Genomic DNA, 14689 nt, shown 5'->3' on the forward strand with positions numbered 1-14689 from the left:
CATGTATAACAGGAAGGGAACTGCAATGGATCAGAGAATGCCTAACAGGGAGGCAACAGCGAGTCATGGTCCGTTATGAGGTATCACAGTGGGCGCCTGTGATGAGTGGGGTCCCACAGAGGTCAGTCCTGGGACCAGTGCTATTCTTGATATATGTGAACGACATGACGGAAGGGATAGACTCAGAAGCGTCCCTGTTTCCAGATGATGTGAAGCTAATGAGGAGAATTAAATCAGATGCGGACTAGACAGGTCTACAAAGAGACCTGGACAGGCTGGATGCGTGGTCCAGCAAATGGCTCCTTAAATTTAACCCCGCCAAATGCAAAGCCATGAAGATCGGAGAAGGGCAAAGAAGACCGCAGACAGAGCATAGGCGGAACTGCAAAGGGATCTGGACAGGCTGCAGACCTGGTCCAGCAATTGGCTTCTGGAGTTCAATCCCACCAAGTGCAAAGTCAGGAAGATTGGGGAAGGGCAAAGAAGACTGCAGACGGAGTACAGACTAGGGGGCCAGAGACTACAAACCTCACTCAAGGAAAAAGATCTTGGGGTGAGTATAACACCAGGCACATCTCCTGAAGCGCACATCAACCAAATAACGGCTGCAGCATATGGGCGCCTAGCAAACCTCAGAAAAGCATTCCGACTTCTTAATAAGGAATCGTTCAGGACCCTGTACACCGTGTACGTTAGGCCCATATTGGAGTATGCGGCACCAGTTTGGAACCCACACTTAGCCAAGCACGTAAAGAAACTAGAGAAAGTGCAAAGGTTTGCAACAAGAGTGGTCCCAGAGCTAAGAGGTATGTCCTACAATTAGAGGTTAAGGGAAATCAACCTGACGACACTGAAGGACAGGAGAGATAGTGGGGACATGATAACGACATACAAAATGCTGTGAGGAATTGACAAGGTGGACAATGACAGGATGTTCCAGAGACTGGACACAGTACCAAGGGGACACAGTTGGAAGTTGAAGACACAGATGAATAACAGGGATGTTAGGAAGTATTTCTTCAGCCACAGAGTAGTCAGTAAGTGGAATAGTTTGGGAAGCGAAGTAGTGGAGGCAGGATCCATACATAGCTTTAAGCAGAGGTATGATAAAGCTCACGGTTCAGAGGGAGTGACCTAGTAGCGACCAGTGAAGAGGCGAGGCCAGGAGCTCGGACTCGACCCCTGCAACCTCAACTATGTGAGTACACACACACACACACACACACACACACACACACACACACACACACACACACACACACTCACTCACACACTCACACACACACACACACGCAGGGGCCAGGAGCTAGGACTCGACCCCTGCAACCACAAATAGGTGAGCACACACACACACACACACACACACGCACACACACACACACACACACACACACACACACTCACACACACACACACACACACACACACACGCAAGGGCAAGCACACACACAACTACTCTCAGAACCATACAACCTATCACACCATCCCAACACACACTACAATCCATACCCACAGCCTCCACCCAACACCGAGCTATAGAATCCCACAGTATGCCACCAGGTCCCCCACCCTCACAGGCCCCCCAAACCACAGTGTTGGAAAGGAAACTGAAGGTATGGTACACAAACGCTGATGGAATAACAAATAAGTGGGAGGAGTGGCATGAAAGAGTCAAAGAAGCATCACCGGACATCATAGCTCTCACAGAAACCAAGCTTACAGGTATGATAACAGATGCCATCTTTCCAACAGGATACCAAATCCTGAGGAAAGACAGAGGGACAGGGGGGGTGGAGGAGTGGCGTTGCTGATCAAAAATCGCTGGAATTTTGATGAGCTGGAGAGAGGAGACAGCGGAGAAGAAAGTGATTACATAGTGGGAACACTTCACTCTGGAGGTCCCAAGGTGGTAATAGCAGTGATGTATAACCCACCACAGAACAGCAGGAGGCCAAGGCAAGAGTACGACGAGAGCAATAGAGCGATGGTTGACACACTGGCTAGAGTGGCCAGAAGAGCTCATGCATGCAGGGCAAAGCTCCTGATCATGGGTGACTTTAACCACAAGGAGATCGATTGGGAGAACTTGGACCCACATGGGGGCCAAGATACATGGAGGGCTAAGATGATGGAGGTGGTACTGGAAAACTTCATGTGCCAACACGTAAGGGACACTACAAGAGAGAGAGGAGAGGATGAACCAGCAAGGCTGGACTTAGTATTCACCTTGAGTAGTGCAGATATCAAGGACATCACATATGAAAGACCCCTTGGGGCCAGTGACCATGTGGTTTTAAGCTTCGAATACACAGTAGAGCTACAAGTGGAGGGAGAAGCAGGAAGGCCAGGACGAATGAAGCCAAACTACAAGAAAGGGGACTACACAGGAATGAGGAACTACCTGAACGGGGTTCAGTGGGACAGAGAACTGGCAGGGAAGCCAGTTAATGAGATGATGGAATATGTAGCAACAAAATGCAAGGAGGCTGAGGAGAGGTTTGTACCCAAGGGTAACAGGATTAATGAAAAAGCCAGGATGAGCCCATGGTTTACCCAAAGGTGCAGGGAGGCAAAAACCAAGTGTGCTAGGGAATGGAAGAAATATAGAAGGCAAAGGACCCAGGAGAATAAGGAGAACAGTCGTAGAGCCAGAAACGGATATGCACAGATAAGAAGGGAGGCCCAAAGACAATATGAAAATGACATAGCAGCGAAAGCCAAATCTGACCCGAAACTGTTGTACAGCCACATCAGGAGGAAAACAACAGTCAAGGACCAGGTAATCAGGCTAAGGAACGAAGGAGGAGAGACAACAAGAAATGACCATGAAGTATGTGAAGAACTCAACAAGAGATTCAAAGAAGTGTTCACAGAGGAGGCAGAAGGGACTCCAGAAAGACGGAGAGGTGGGGCACACCACCAAGTGCTGGACACAGTGCACACAACCGAGGAAGAAGTGAAGAGGCTTCTGAGTGAACTAGATACCTCAAAGGCAATGGGGCCAGATAACATCTCCCCATGGGTATTGAGAGAGGGAGCAGAGGCGCTATGTGTACCCCTAACAACAATATTCAATACATCTATCGAAACAGGGAGATTGCCTGAGGCATGGAAGACAGCAAATGTAGTCCCAATCTTTAAAAAAGGAGACAGACATGAAGCATTAAACTACAGACCAGTGTCACTGACATGTATAGTATGCAAAATCATGGAGAAGATTATCAGGAGAAGAGTGGTGGAACACCTAGAAAGGAATGATCTCATCAACAGCAGCCAACATGGTTTCAGGGACGGGAAATCCTGTGTCACAAACCTACTGGAGTTCTATGACATGGTGACAGCAGTAAGACAAGAGAGAGAGGGGTGGGTGGATTGCATTTTCTTGGACTGCAAGAAGGCGTTTGACACAGTTCCACACAAGAGATTGGTGCAAAAACTGGAGGACCAAGCAGGGATAACAGGGAAGGCACTACAATGGATCAGGGAATACTTGTCAGGAAGACAGCAGCGAGTCATGGTACGTGGCGAGGTGTCAGAGTGGGCACCTGTGACCAGCGGGGTCCCGCAGGGGTCAGTCCTAGGACCAGTGCTGTTTCTGGTATTTGTGAACGACATGACGGAAGGAATAGACTCTGAGGTGTCCCTGTTTGCAGATGACGTGAAGTTGATGAGAAGAATTCACTCGATCGAAGACCTGGCAGAACTACAAAGGGATCTGGACAGGCTGCAGACCTGGTCCAGCAATTGGCTCCTGGAGTTCAATCCCACCAAGTGCAAAGTCATGAAGATTGGGGAAGGGCAAAGAAGGCCGCAGACGGAGTACAGTCTAGGGGGTCAGAGACTACAAACCTCACTCAAGGAAAAAGATCTTGGGGTGAGTATAACACCAGGCACATCTCCTGAAGCGCACATCAACCAAATAACTGCTGCAGCATATGGGCGCCTAGCAAACCTCAGAACAGCATTCCGACATCTTAATAAGGAATCATTCAGGACCCTGTACACCGTGTATGTTAGGCCCATATTGGAGTATGCAGCACCAGTTTGGAACCCACACCTAGCCAAGCACGTGAAGAAACTAGAGAAAGTGCAAAGGTTTGCAACAAGACTAGTCCCAGAGCTAAGAGGTATGTCCTACTAGGAGAGGTTAAGGGAAATCAACCTGACGACACTGGAGGACAGGAGAGATAGGGGGGACATGATAACGACATACAAAATACTGAGAGGAATTGACAAGGTGGACAAAGACAGGATGTTCCAGAGATTGGACACAGTAACAAGGGGACACAGTTGGAAGCTGAAGACACAGATGAATCACAGGGATGTTAGGAAGTATTTCTTCAGCCACAGAGTAGTCAGTAAGTGGAATAGTTTGGGAAGCGATGTAGTGGAGGCAGGATCCATATATAGCTTTAAGCAGAGGTATGATAAAGCTCACGGCTCAGGGAGAGTGACCTAGTAGCGATCAGTGAAGAGGCGGGGCCAGGAGCTCGGACTCGACCCCCGCAACCTCAACTAGGTGAGTACAACTAGGTGAGTACACACACACACCGGTGAAGAGGCGGGGCCAGGAGCTAAGACTCGACCCCTGCAACCACAAATAGGTGAGTACACATGCACACACACCCATGTCACTATCGCAGCAAGGTATGACAACACCGCTTACCCAAACAAAAACAGTGGCACACAGGTCTTATTGTAGCGCTCTTAAGTGGTGATATCCAAATTAATCCAGGACCTCAAACTATTGTGCAGAGGCAAAACAGCCAGATAAATGACGGTGATAATGACGGTCTAGTAGCTAGGAATGATAACCTTAACTCCAAATGTAATGCATACATAGGTCAATGTGAGACAATACAGCCATTATTATCTCAAACACTACCAAACAGGTGCATACACTGTACTAAAGTACGCATGAAAAACAGAAAAGGCACCTTATGTAAAATGTGTGAGGGGTGGGTGCATGATGGATGTATGTACAATTATAGTAACAGTTCCAGAATTCACTTTGTGTGTAACAAATGCACTTTGGCACAGTTACCCTTTAGCAGTGATGACATTGATTTACCTAATTTTAATACATTTGGCCCATTGCCATATATTGATGATTATAATTGTTTTATGAAAACAGGCCTTCACTTTATTCATGTCAACGCAAGATCACTTCTTCCTAAATTGGCAGAGATTAGGATTCTAGCTAACAAAATTAGGGCGGCAGTTATAACCATCTCTGAATCCTTGTTGGATGATACGGTGACTGACGACGAGGTCAAAATAGAAGGTTAAAATATAAAACACTTAGATAGGAACAGAAAGGGTGGTGGAGTATTTGCCTACATTAGAAATGACTTAGCTTACAACCCAAGACCTGATTTAAATAACAATAAACTGGAGATTCTATGGTTTGAAGCACTGCTTCCCAAGACCAACCCCATCTTAGTAGGAACTAGTTACCGCCCTTCCACCCAGGACCAGTTCTTAGAAGACTTTTCCAGAGTATTGTCCGGACTTGAAAACAATTACGAGACAATAATACTGGGAGACTTCAATATCTGTTTTCAGCAGCAAAATAACGGGCTATGCAAAAGGTATAAGCAAATTCTAGGATTAAATAGTTACACTCAACTAATTAATACTCCAACCCGGATCACACAGTTCTCAGCCACCCTAACTGACCACATACTTTGTAACCGCTCTGAGAACATTAGTCAGTCAGGCGTCATTACCACAGGTCTTAGTGATCATTTCATCATTTACTGCACAAGGAAAATCACTAGGGATAGGATAGGCCTACACAGGACAATAAAAATGAGGTCAACTAGAAACTACAGTAAAGAAACACTGGTAAATAGGCTACACAATTGTGGCTGGACAGAGATAACAAGTTGCACGGACGTAAACGATGCCTGGGAAAAATTCAAAACAATGTTCACTACCATTCTTAATAATATTGCACCAGTTAAAGAGGTTAGGATTAAACGAAGAACTGAACCCTGGATGACTACTGAGATATTAGATAATATGAAATTCAGAGACCAGCTGCTAAAAAGATTTAAAGCAAACAGACAGGATATTGCAGCACTAAATAAATTCCAAAGGGTGAGGAACAGAGTACAGAGGCTTATAAAAGGAGCAAAGGCAAAGCACTATTGCTCAAAAATTGAAGAGTATAAGCATAACCCCAGAAAGCTCTGGCAACAACTAAAATAGTTGGGGTATAGCCATAAGCCAGTAGATAGGTCTAACATAGTACTCACTATCGATAATGAGGTATGCCACGAAGCATCTAAGGTGGCAAATTGCTTTAATTCCTACTACACATCTGTTGCCAACACTAGTAAGTAAACTACCAGCTGCATCAAATACCTTTAACACAGACTCTGATAAGTTTCAAACATACTATACCAATAAAGGGGTAACCCCAAACAGTTGTCAACTAGTAATGTATCTCATGACTTTATTCAAAAAGAACTAAGCAGGTTAAACCCAACTAAGAGCACTCGCCCGGATAACATCCCGTCTAAGTTCCTAAAAGATGGTGCTTCTGAACTGTTAATCCCTATTGCTCACATAATAAACCTATCAATCACCACTAATACCGTACCGGATGGGTTCAAGGAGGCCAGAGTTACTCCTATCTTCAAGAAAAATAGTAGGTCTGATGTAAGCAACTATAGGCCTGTTAGTATACTCAGTATAATATCCCAAATTCTAGAGAGGGCGGTGTACTCTCAGTTAAGTACCTTAATGACAACAACATTCTCCATAGCTATCAATCGGGCTTTAGAAGATCTTACTCAACCGACACCTCCCTGATTAATCTGATGGATTCCCTGAGAACTGAAATGTCAAAGGTCAACCTCATAGGTATGGTAACCTTAGACCTACAAAAGGCCATCGATACTGTCAACCACAATATATTATGTAAGAAACTTCAAGCTATCGGTATATGTTCTGTAGACTGGTTTAAGTCCTACCTTAGCAACAGGAGACAAATTGATAAAATCAACAAAACGGAATCAGAACCCCTGCCGATAGCATGTGGAGTTCCCCAAGGTAGTATTCTGGGTCCCTTATTATTCTTATGTTATGTCAATAACATTTATATCAGTGTCAAGTGCAAACTCCTACTGTATGCAGATGGCAGTGCTCTGTTAGTGTCAGGTAAAGACCCACAAGATATAGCTAATGTTTTAACACTGGAACTGGAGTCCTGCAGCAAATGGTTAGTAGACAACAAACTATCATTACACCTTGGGGCAAATAATTTTGATGTCCAGTGTAATGGGGAGCCCATCACTTTGGTTTCATCTGTAAAATATCTGGGAATCCCCTTTGACCCATGCATATCAGGAGAATTGATAGGGAACAGTGTAGTAAAGAAAGCGAATGCCAGACTGAAGTTCCTGTATAGACAAGCACAGTGTCTACCTACTGAGGCTCGCAGGACCCTATGTCTAGCCCTTATACAATGCCATATGGATTACGCTTGCTCTTCTTGGTACTCTGCCTTGACAAAAAAACTGAAATATAGACTGCAAATCACCCAGAACAAAATCGTAAGATTCATCCTGCGGCTGGGACAAAGAGAGCATGTAGGCCAGAATGAATTACAGCAATTGTATATACTGAATGTTGAAGACAGAGTAAAACAACTGAAGCTAACTCATGTTTGTAAAATTGCTCACAAACAGTGTCCAGAATATCTTGCTGTCAATTTTGTCAAGGTTGGGAATCAAAGCAATCATAGTACTAGGGGGAGAGAACACAACTTTGCAGTACCCACAGTCAGTGGCCAGGCTTCAAGCACCTTTTATTGTACAGCAATAAAGGATTGGAACAAACTACCCGCACATGTCAAAGCCAGTCATAGCATGAACCAGTTCAAGAAGAGTGCCAAAAGGTGTCTGATGAATGTAGCTACAGAAAGGGAGGGAAATGATTTTCTATTTTTTAGCTAACATACGTGTAAATTTTACCTTATTCCTAGTAATGACCCTCGTATTGTAGATAGTCTAATAGACCCTCGTGTAGTAGATAATCTTTTTAGTATGATAATAAGATGTTATCTTCATTGTACAATAATAATAAGATATCATAACCTTTATATTATAATAATAAGGTAAAAGGACCCAAATGGAAATAAGTCACTCTGTCTGACTTTTTTGAGTTGTCTCAGGCTCTCTATATATATGCTGCTATGTAAGATAATTCTATGTAACTGTATTTGTGTATACCTGAATAAACTTACTTACTTACTTACTTACACACACACACACACACACACACACACACACACTTACAGAAGACAGAAGTAAGACATGAGAGAGAGGGGTGGGTTGATTGCATTTTCTTGGACTGCAAGAAGGCTTTCGACACAGTTCCTCACAAGAGATTAGTGCAGAAACTAGAGGATCAGGTGCGTATAACAGGAAGGGCACTGCAATGGATCAGAGAATACCTGACAGGGAGGCAACAACGAGTCATGGTACGGGATAAGGTATCACAGTGTGCGCCTGTGACGAGCGGAGTCCCACAGGGGTCGGTCCTAGAACCAGTGCTATTTTTGGTATATGTGAATGACATGATGGAAAGGATAGACTCAGAAGTGTCGCTGCTCGCAGATGATGTGAAGTTAATGAGGAGAATTAAATCATATGAGGATCAGGCAGGACTTCAAAGAGACCTGGACAGGCTAGACACCTGGTCCAGCAACTGTCTTCTTGAATTCAACCCTGCCAAATGCAAAGTCATGAAGTTCGGAGAAGGACAAAGAGGACCGCAGACAGAGTATAAGCTAGGTGGCCAAAGACTGCAAACCTCGCTCAAGGAGAAAGATCTTCGGGTGACCATAACGCCGAGCACGTCTCCGGAGGCACACATCAACCAGATAACTGCTGCTGCATATGGGCGCCTGGCAAACCTGAGAATAGCGTTCCGATACCTTAGTAAGGAATCGTTCAAGACACCGTACACTGTGTACAACAGGCCCATACTCGAGTATGAAGCACCAGTTTGGAACCCACACCTGATCAAGCACGCTAGGAAATTAGAGAAAGTGCAAAGGTTTGCAACAAGGCTAGTTCCGGAGGTCAGGGGTATGTCCTACGAAGAAAGGTTGAGGGAAATCGGACTGACGACATTGGAGGACAGGAGGGTCAGGGGAGACATGATAACGACATACAAAATACTGCGTGGAATACGTAAGGTGGACACAGACAGGTTGTTCCAGAGATGGGACACAGAAACAAGGGGTCACAATTGGAAGCTGAAGACTCAGACGAGTCACAGGGATGTTAGGAAGTATTTCTTCAGTCATAGAGTCGTCAGGAAGTGGAATAGCCTAGCAAGTGAAGTAGTGGAGGCAGGAACCATACATAGCTTTAAGATGAGGTATGAAAAAGCTCAGGAAGCAGAGAGGTAGAGGACCTAGTGGCGATCAGTGAAGAGGTGGGGCCAGGAGCTGAGTCTCGACCCCTGCAACTACAATTAGGTGAGTACACACACACACACACACACACACCATCATTCACACACGTAAGGAGAGCATACCTAAGTACGCCACCATAGACTGCAGCCACGAAGAATCCACACAACCCAGTGAGGTGATGCATCTTGTCCATCACTAACAACGGCAGGATCTGATCTCGTAAGGTGATTCTTCCTGAGGTAAGCGGGTCACACTCCTTGTAGGTGGCATATGTCACTACACCAGCGAAGTAAAATAGCAGACAGAAAATGTTCACTCCCACACCGAAGGCGAGGCACAGCCTAGGTACAGAGAAATACAAAGAAATATTAGACAGTCTCATACACACATGCACACACCAACACACACACACACACACATATATATATATATATATATATATATATTTATATATAAATATATATATATATATATTTATATATATATACATTTATATATATATATATACAAACACTGATCTCTGGCTGAAGGAGACTCGAACCTACGAACCTTGGAACAAGGTACGCAGTGCTTTACCAATCTACCCACACTGGACCAATACCTTGGAGTCCAGCTTGCGCTAGACTTTGATCCAAGGCAGTCAGCTTTCAGGGAGAAGGCTTACAGCTTTTCATCTCATCCCGTGCATGCATCAGCCTTACTAGAGATATTAACAATGCAAGGAATTCGCAAGAGCAGGCGAAATATACACAAACACTGATCTCTGGCTGAAGGAGACTCGAACCTACGAACCTTAGGACAAGGTATGCAGTGCTTTTCCAATCTACCCACACTGGACAATACCTTGTCGTGTAGCTTGCGCTACACGTTTGATCCAAGGCTGCCAGCTTTCAGGGAGAAGGCTTACAGCTTTTCATCTCATCCCCTGCATGCAAGCTACACGCCAAGGTATTGTCCAGTGTGGGTAGATTGGTAAAGCACTACGTACCTTGTCCTAAGGTTCGTAGGTTCGAGCCTCCTTCAGCCAGAGATCAGTGTATATATATATATATATATATATATATATATATATATATATATATATATATATATATATATATATATATATATATATATATATGGAAGAAGGTAAGGTACCTAGGGATTGGCAGAGAGCATGCAAAGTTCCTTTGTATAAAGGCAAAGGGGACAAAAGAGAGTGCACAAAAATTATAAGGGAATAAGTCTGTTGAGTATACCTGGTAAAGTGTATGGTAGAGTTATTATAAAAAGAATTAAGAGTAATACGGAGAGTAGGATAGCAGATGAACAAGGAGGCTTTAGGAAAGGTAGGGGGTGTGTGGACCAGGTGTTTACAGTGAAACATATAGATGAAGAATATTTAGATGAGTGTAAAGAAGTTTTGTGGCATTTGTAGATTTGGAAAAGGCGTATGACAGGGTGGATAGGGGGGCAATGTGGTAGATGTTGCAAAAGTATGGAATAGGAGGTATGATATTGTAAGCAGTGAAGAGATTTTACGAGAATAGTGAGGCTCAAGTTAGAGTATGTAGGAGAGAGGGAAATTATTTCCCAGTAAATGGAGGTCTTAGACAAGGATGTGTGATGTCACCGTGGTTGTTCAGTATATTTATAGATGGGGTTGTAAGAGAAGTGAATGCTCGGATGTTGGCAAGAGGTTTGGGGTTAAAAGAGAGAATCTAACAGAAAGTGAGAGTTGTCATAGTTGGTCTTTGCTGATGACACTGTTATTTGGAGTTTCTGAAGAGAAGTTGCAGAGGTTGGTGGATGAGTTTGGTAGGGTATGTTAAAGAAGAAATGTCTAAGTGAATATAGGAAAGAGTAAGGTGATGAGGATAACAAAAATTTAGGTAACGAAAGATTCGATATCAATTGGAGAGAAAGAATATGGAGGAGGTGAATGTATTCAGATATTTAAAAGTGCAGGTGTCAGCAGATGGATCTATGAAAGATTAAGTGAATCATAGAATTAACGACGCAAAAAAGGTGAGTGGTGCACTGAGGAATCTGTGGGCACAATGAACTTTATCTATGGAAGCATAGAGGGGAATGTACGAGAGCATTGTTGTACCAATATTCTAATGAATGTGAAGCATGGGTTGTGAATGTTGCAACAATGAGAAGGCTGGAGGCAGTGGAGATGTCCTGTCTGAGGGCATTGTGTAGTGTGAATATAATGCAGCGATTTCGTAGTTTGAAAATTAGGAGGAGGTGTGGGATTACCAAAACCACTGTCCAGAGGGCGTGAGGTTTCTCGGACATGTAGAGACGATGGAACAAAATAGAATGGTTTCGAGGGTGTATAAATCTGTCGTGGAGGGAAGGCGGAGTTGGGGTCAGCCTTGGAAAGGTTGTAGGGATGAGGTACAGGAGGTTTTGTGTGCGAGGGGCTTGGACTTTCAGCAAGCATGCATGAGCATGTTAGATAAGAGTGAATGGAGACAAATAGCTTTTAGGACTTGATGTGCTGTTAGAGTGTGAGCAAAGTAACATTTGTGAAGGAATTTGAAATCGGCAGGCCAAATTTGAGTCCTGGAGATGGGAAGTATAGTGTCTGCAGTCTGGTAGTGGGATATTAATGTTGCAGTTTTATAACTAAAGCGTAAGCGCGACTCTGGCAAGACAGTAGTGGAGTGAATGATGAGGAAAGTTTTTCTTTTTTGGCCGACCGTACCTTGGTTGGAAACGGGGTACATGTTAATAAAATAAAATAAATTTAAGCTGACTACGACACAGAATCATAAAGAATTCTTCGAGTTTGAGCCAGACTCGGTAATAAGTACAGCACAAGTACAACACTAAACACACTATGGATCTTCATTAATGGAACATTTCACTTGTGCTGAAGACTTCGTCAGTCGAATACATAGATAAGTCCCACTCCTAGAGACATAATCGTTAGTAGAAGACGAAATAGACGTAGTGGACACGTAGTTGTATATAATCAATCCATCTCTCTACTCTCTCACATCCTTGGGCGAAAGTATTTTTCCAGAGACTTACATACAGGAAGACGAGGTGTTGCATTCTGGAGAAGAGGTCACAGGGGAGGTGGGCTCTTTAGTGGAAGTAGGTCATGTTAAACAGTTGTAAACAAGAGTTGCTGAACACTGTCCAGTTACCAAGAAACCATCATGTTACAATGTTACACAAGTTATTAATGTTATACAATACAAACTAGTTAATAAATCAAATACAATTCTAATAAACTGAGTTTTCAGGTAATAATTTGCGATTACCACATTCAATTACCTTCAAGACACAGTATCTTATGAATAAAGTTTCTTTGAGGCTTTATGTGGTTATTAAAGAATGTCCCTTCTAATTGGCTTTACATTTTCAAACCCATAATGAAGCCATTAGCTTCATTATGAGACATGTTAGTAGCCAGAACAGACTATAGCAACAAATAGCAGTAGATTTCTAAAATCCGGTCTTCCACAGCTGGGCTGTCACCACATTAACATTTGTGTTTATAGGTAATAGCAATCTTCTCCACTTAACTGTAGTGGTTAGGATTTATTTATTGTCAAATTTCAGTTTTTAATGTGAATTACAAAACCATGTGGACCATTTAGCACAAAACCCACTAATGTTCGACCCTCCGCCTATTCTTGCAGTCAGGATTTGTCTTGATCAGCTTGATATTTACTTACCTCTTTGATGTTTGAAGGTTACTGACAGACACAAGCCTCTGGAAAGATGACTGGTTGAAAGCCAGCAAGTATAGAGATATGTGGAACCCCAATGCTGTTGACGACCAAAACGTGTGAACAATCAGTGGGTTGGGGTCCAGGCTGCGGACAGATAAAACTGATTATTATTTTTTATATAACATTAAACTCAGGTTGATTATTTATCACAAAGACATTTAGACAGTCTTCTCCACCATGGAGAGAATGGTGATTCTCTTTCGGTTTAATTAGAGCACAAAAGATCGACCCTCCACTATTCCTTGCGATGAATGACCCACGAATTTAGCGCTTTATTGAGATTCAAATAAATAAATAAATCGTATTAAAAGTAACATCAGGAATGCTTCACTTATAATAAACTATAGACATTCAGCAAAAAAAAAAAAAAAAACGCTTCTACGAGAGGAACCTGATGACTACCTTGACCAGAGTCAAGCGAGAAACGACTTGTGAAAATAAAGAAAAACTCTAGAGCTGTGGTGGGCAAAGATAAACGAAAAGTTAGCTTCGCTAACCGCTAATCCGCTAGCTAAAAAATTAGCTCTGCTAACACTAAACCGCTAAACAGCCTAAAAATTAGTGGAAACTAACGCTAAATGCTAACAGCTAACTTTTTCATGGGACTTTCTAACGTGCTTATGATTTAAAAAAAAAATTGAAAACCAGCAGAGTACAACCACATAAATTGTAAGCACAAAGGTTTTAATGAGACAAGATTGACCCAAAATAAAGAAAACTCGGATGAAAAGTGAAATTTTGTTAATATTTTAGGCTGATGGAAAGGAGCGTGTTGCCGAGAGTACATGTGTTCAGTACTCGAGTAAGTACCAGTGTTGTAAAGTAACCAAGTACAACTACTTGAGTACTGTACTGTAGTAACTGCTACTACCAGCACTAAAACCAGTGCTACTACCAGCACTAAAACCAGTGCTACTACCAGCACTAAAACCAGTGCTACTACCAGCACTAAAACTTGTGCTACTACCAGCACTAAAACCAGTGCTACTACCAGCACTAAAACCAGTGCTACTACCAGCACTAAAACCAGTGCTACTACCAGCACTAAAACTTGTGCTACTACCAGCACTAAAACCAGTGCTACTACCAGCACTAAAACCAGTGCTACTACCAGCACTAAAACCAGTGCTACTACCAGCACTAAAACTTGTGCTACTACCAGCACTAAAACTTGTGCTACTACCAGCACTAAAACTTGTGCTACTACCAGCACTAAAACTTGTGCTACTACCAGCACTAAAACTTGTGCTACTACAAGCACTAAAACTTGTGCTACTACCAGCACTAAAACTTGTGCTACTACCAGCACTAAAACTTGTGCTACTACCAGCACTAAAACCAGTGCTACTACCAGCACTAAAACTTGTGCTACTACCAGCACTAAAACTTGTGCTACTACCAGCACTAAAACTTGTGCTACTACCAGCACTAAAACTTGTGCTACTACCAGCACCAAAACTTGTGCTACTACCAGCACTAAAACTTGTGCTACTACCAGCACTAAAACTTGTGCTACTACCAG

General features: G+C 43.1%; 1 protein-coding gene across 1 annotated transcript in view; it reads right to left on the bottom strand.

Moving 5' to 3' along the window:
• The window catches only part of LOC128696605 (sodium-coupled monocarboxylate transporter 1-like), a 278238-nt gene that overhangs the window by 187429 nt on the left and 76120 nt on the right, over nucleotides 1-14689 (bottom strand). The window contains exons 4-5 of the mRNA XM_070094787.1: nucleotides 13111-13251; nucleotides 9556-9774 (exon numbers count right to left, since the gene is read on the bottom strand). Of these exons, the coding sequence (XP_069950888.1) occupies nucleotides 9556-9774; nucleotides 13111-13251 (360 nt within the window). The remainder of the gene's footprint in view (nucleotides 1-9555; nucleotides 9775-13110; nucleotides 13252-14689) is intronic.

Source organism: Cherax quadricarinatus, chromosome 47, assembly GCF_038502225.1.
Source record: "Cherax quadricarinatus isolate ZL_2023a chromosome 47, ASM3850222v1, whole genome shotgun sequence".
NCBI lineage: Eukaryota > Metazoa > Arthropoda > Malacostraca > Decapoda > Parastacidae > Cherax > Cherax quadricarinatus.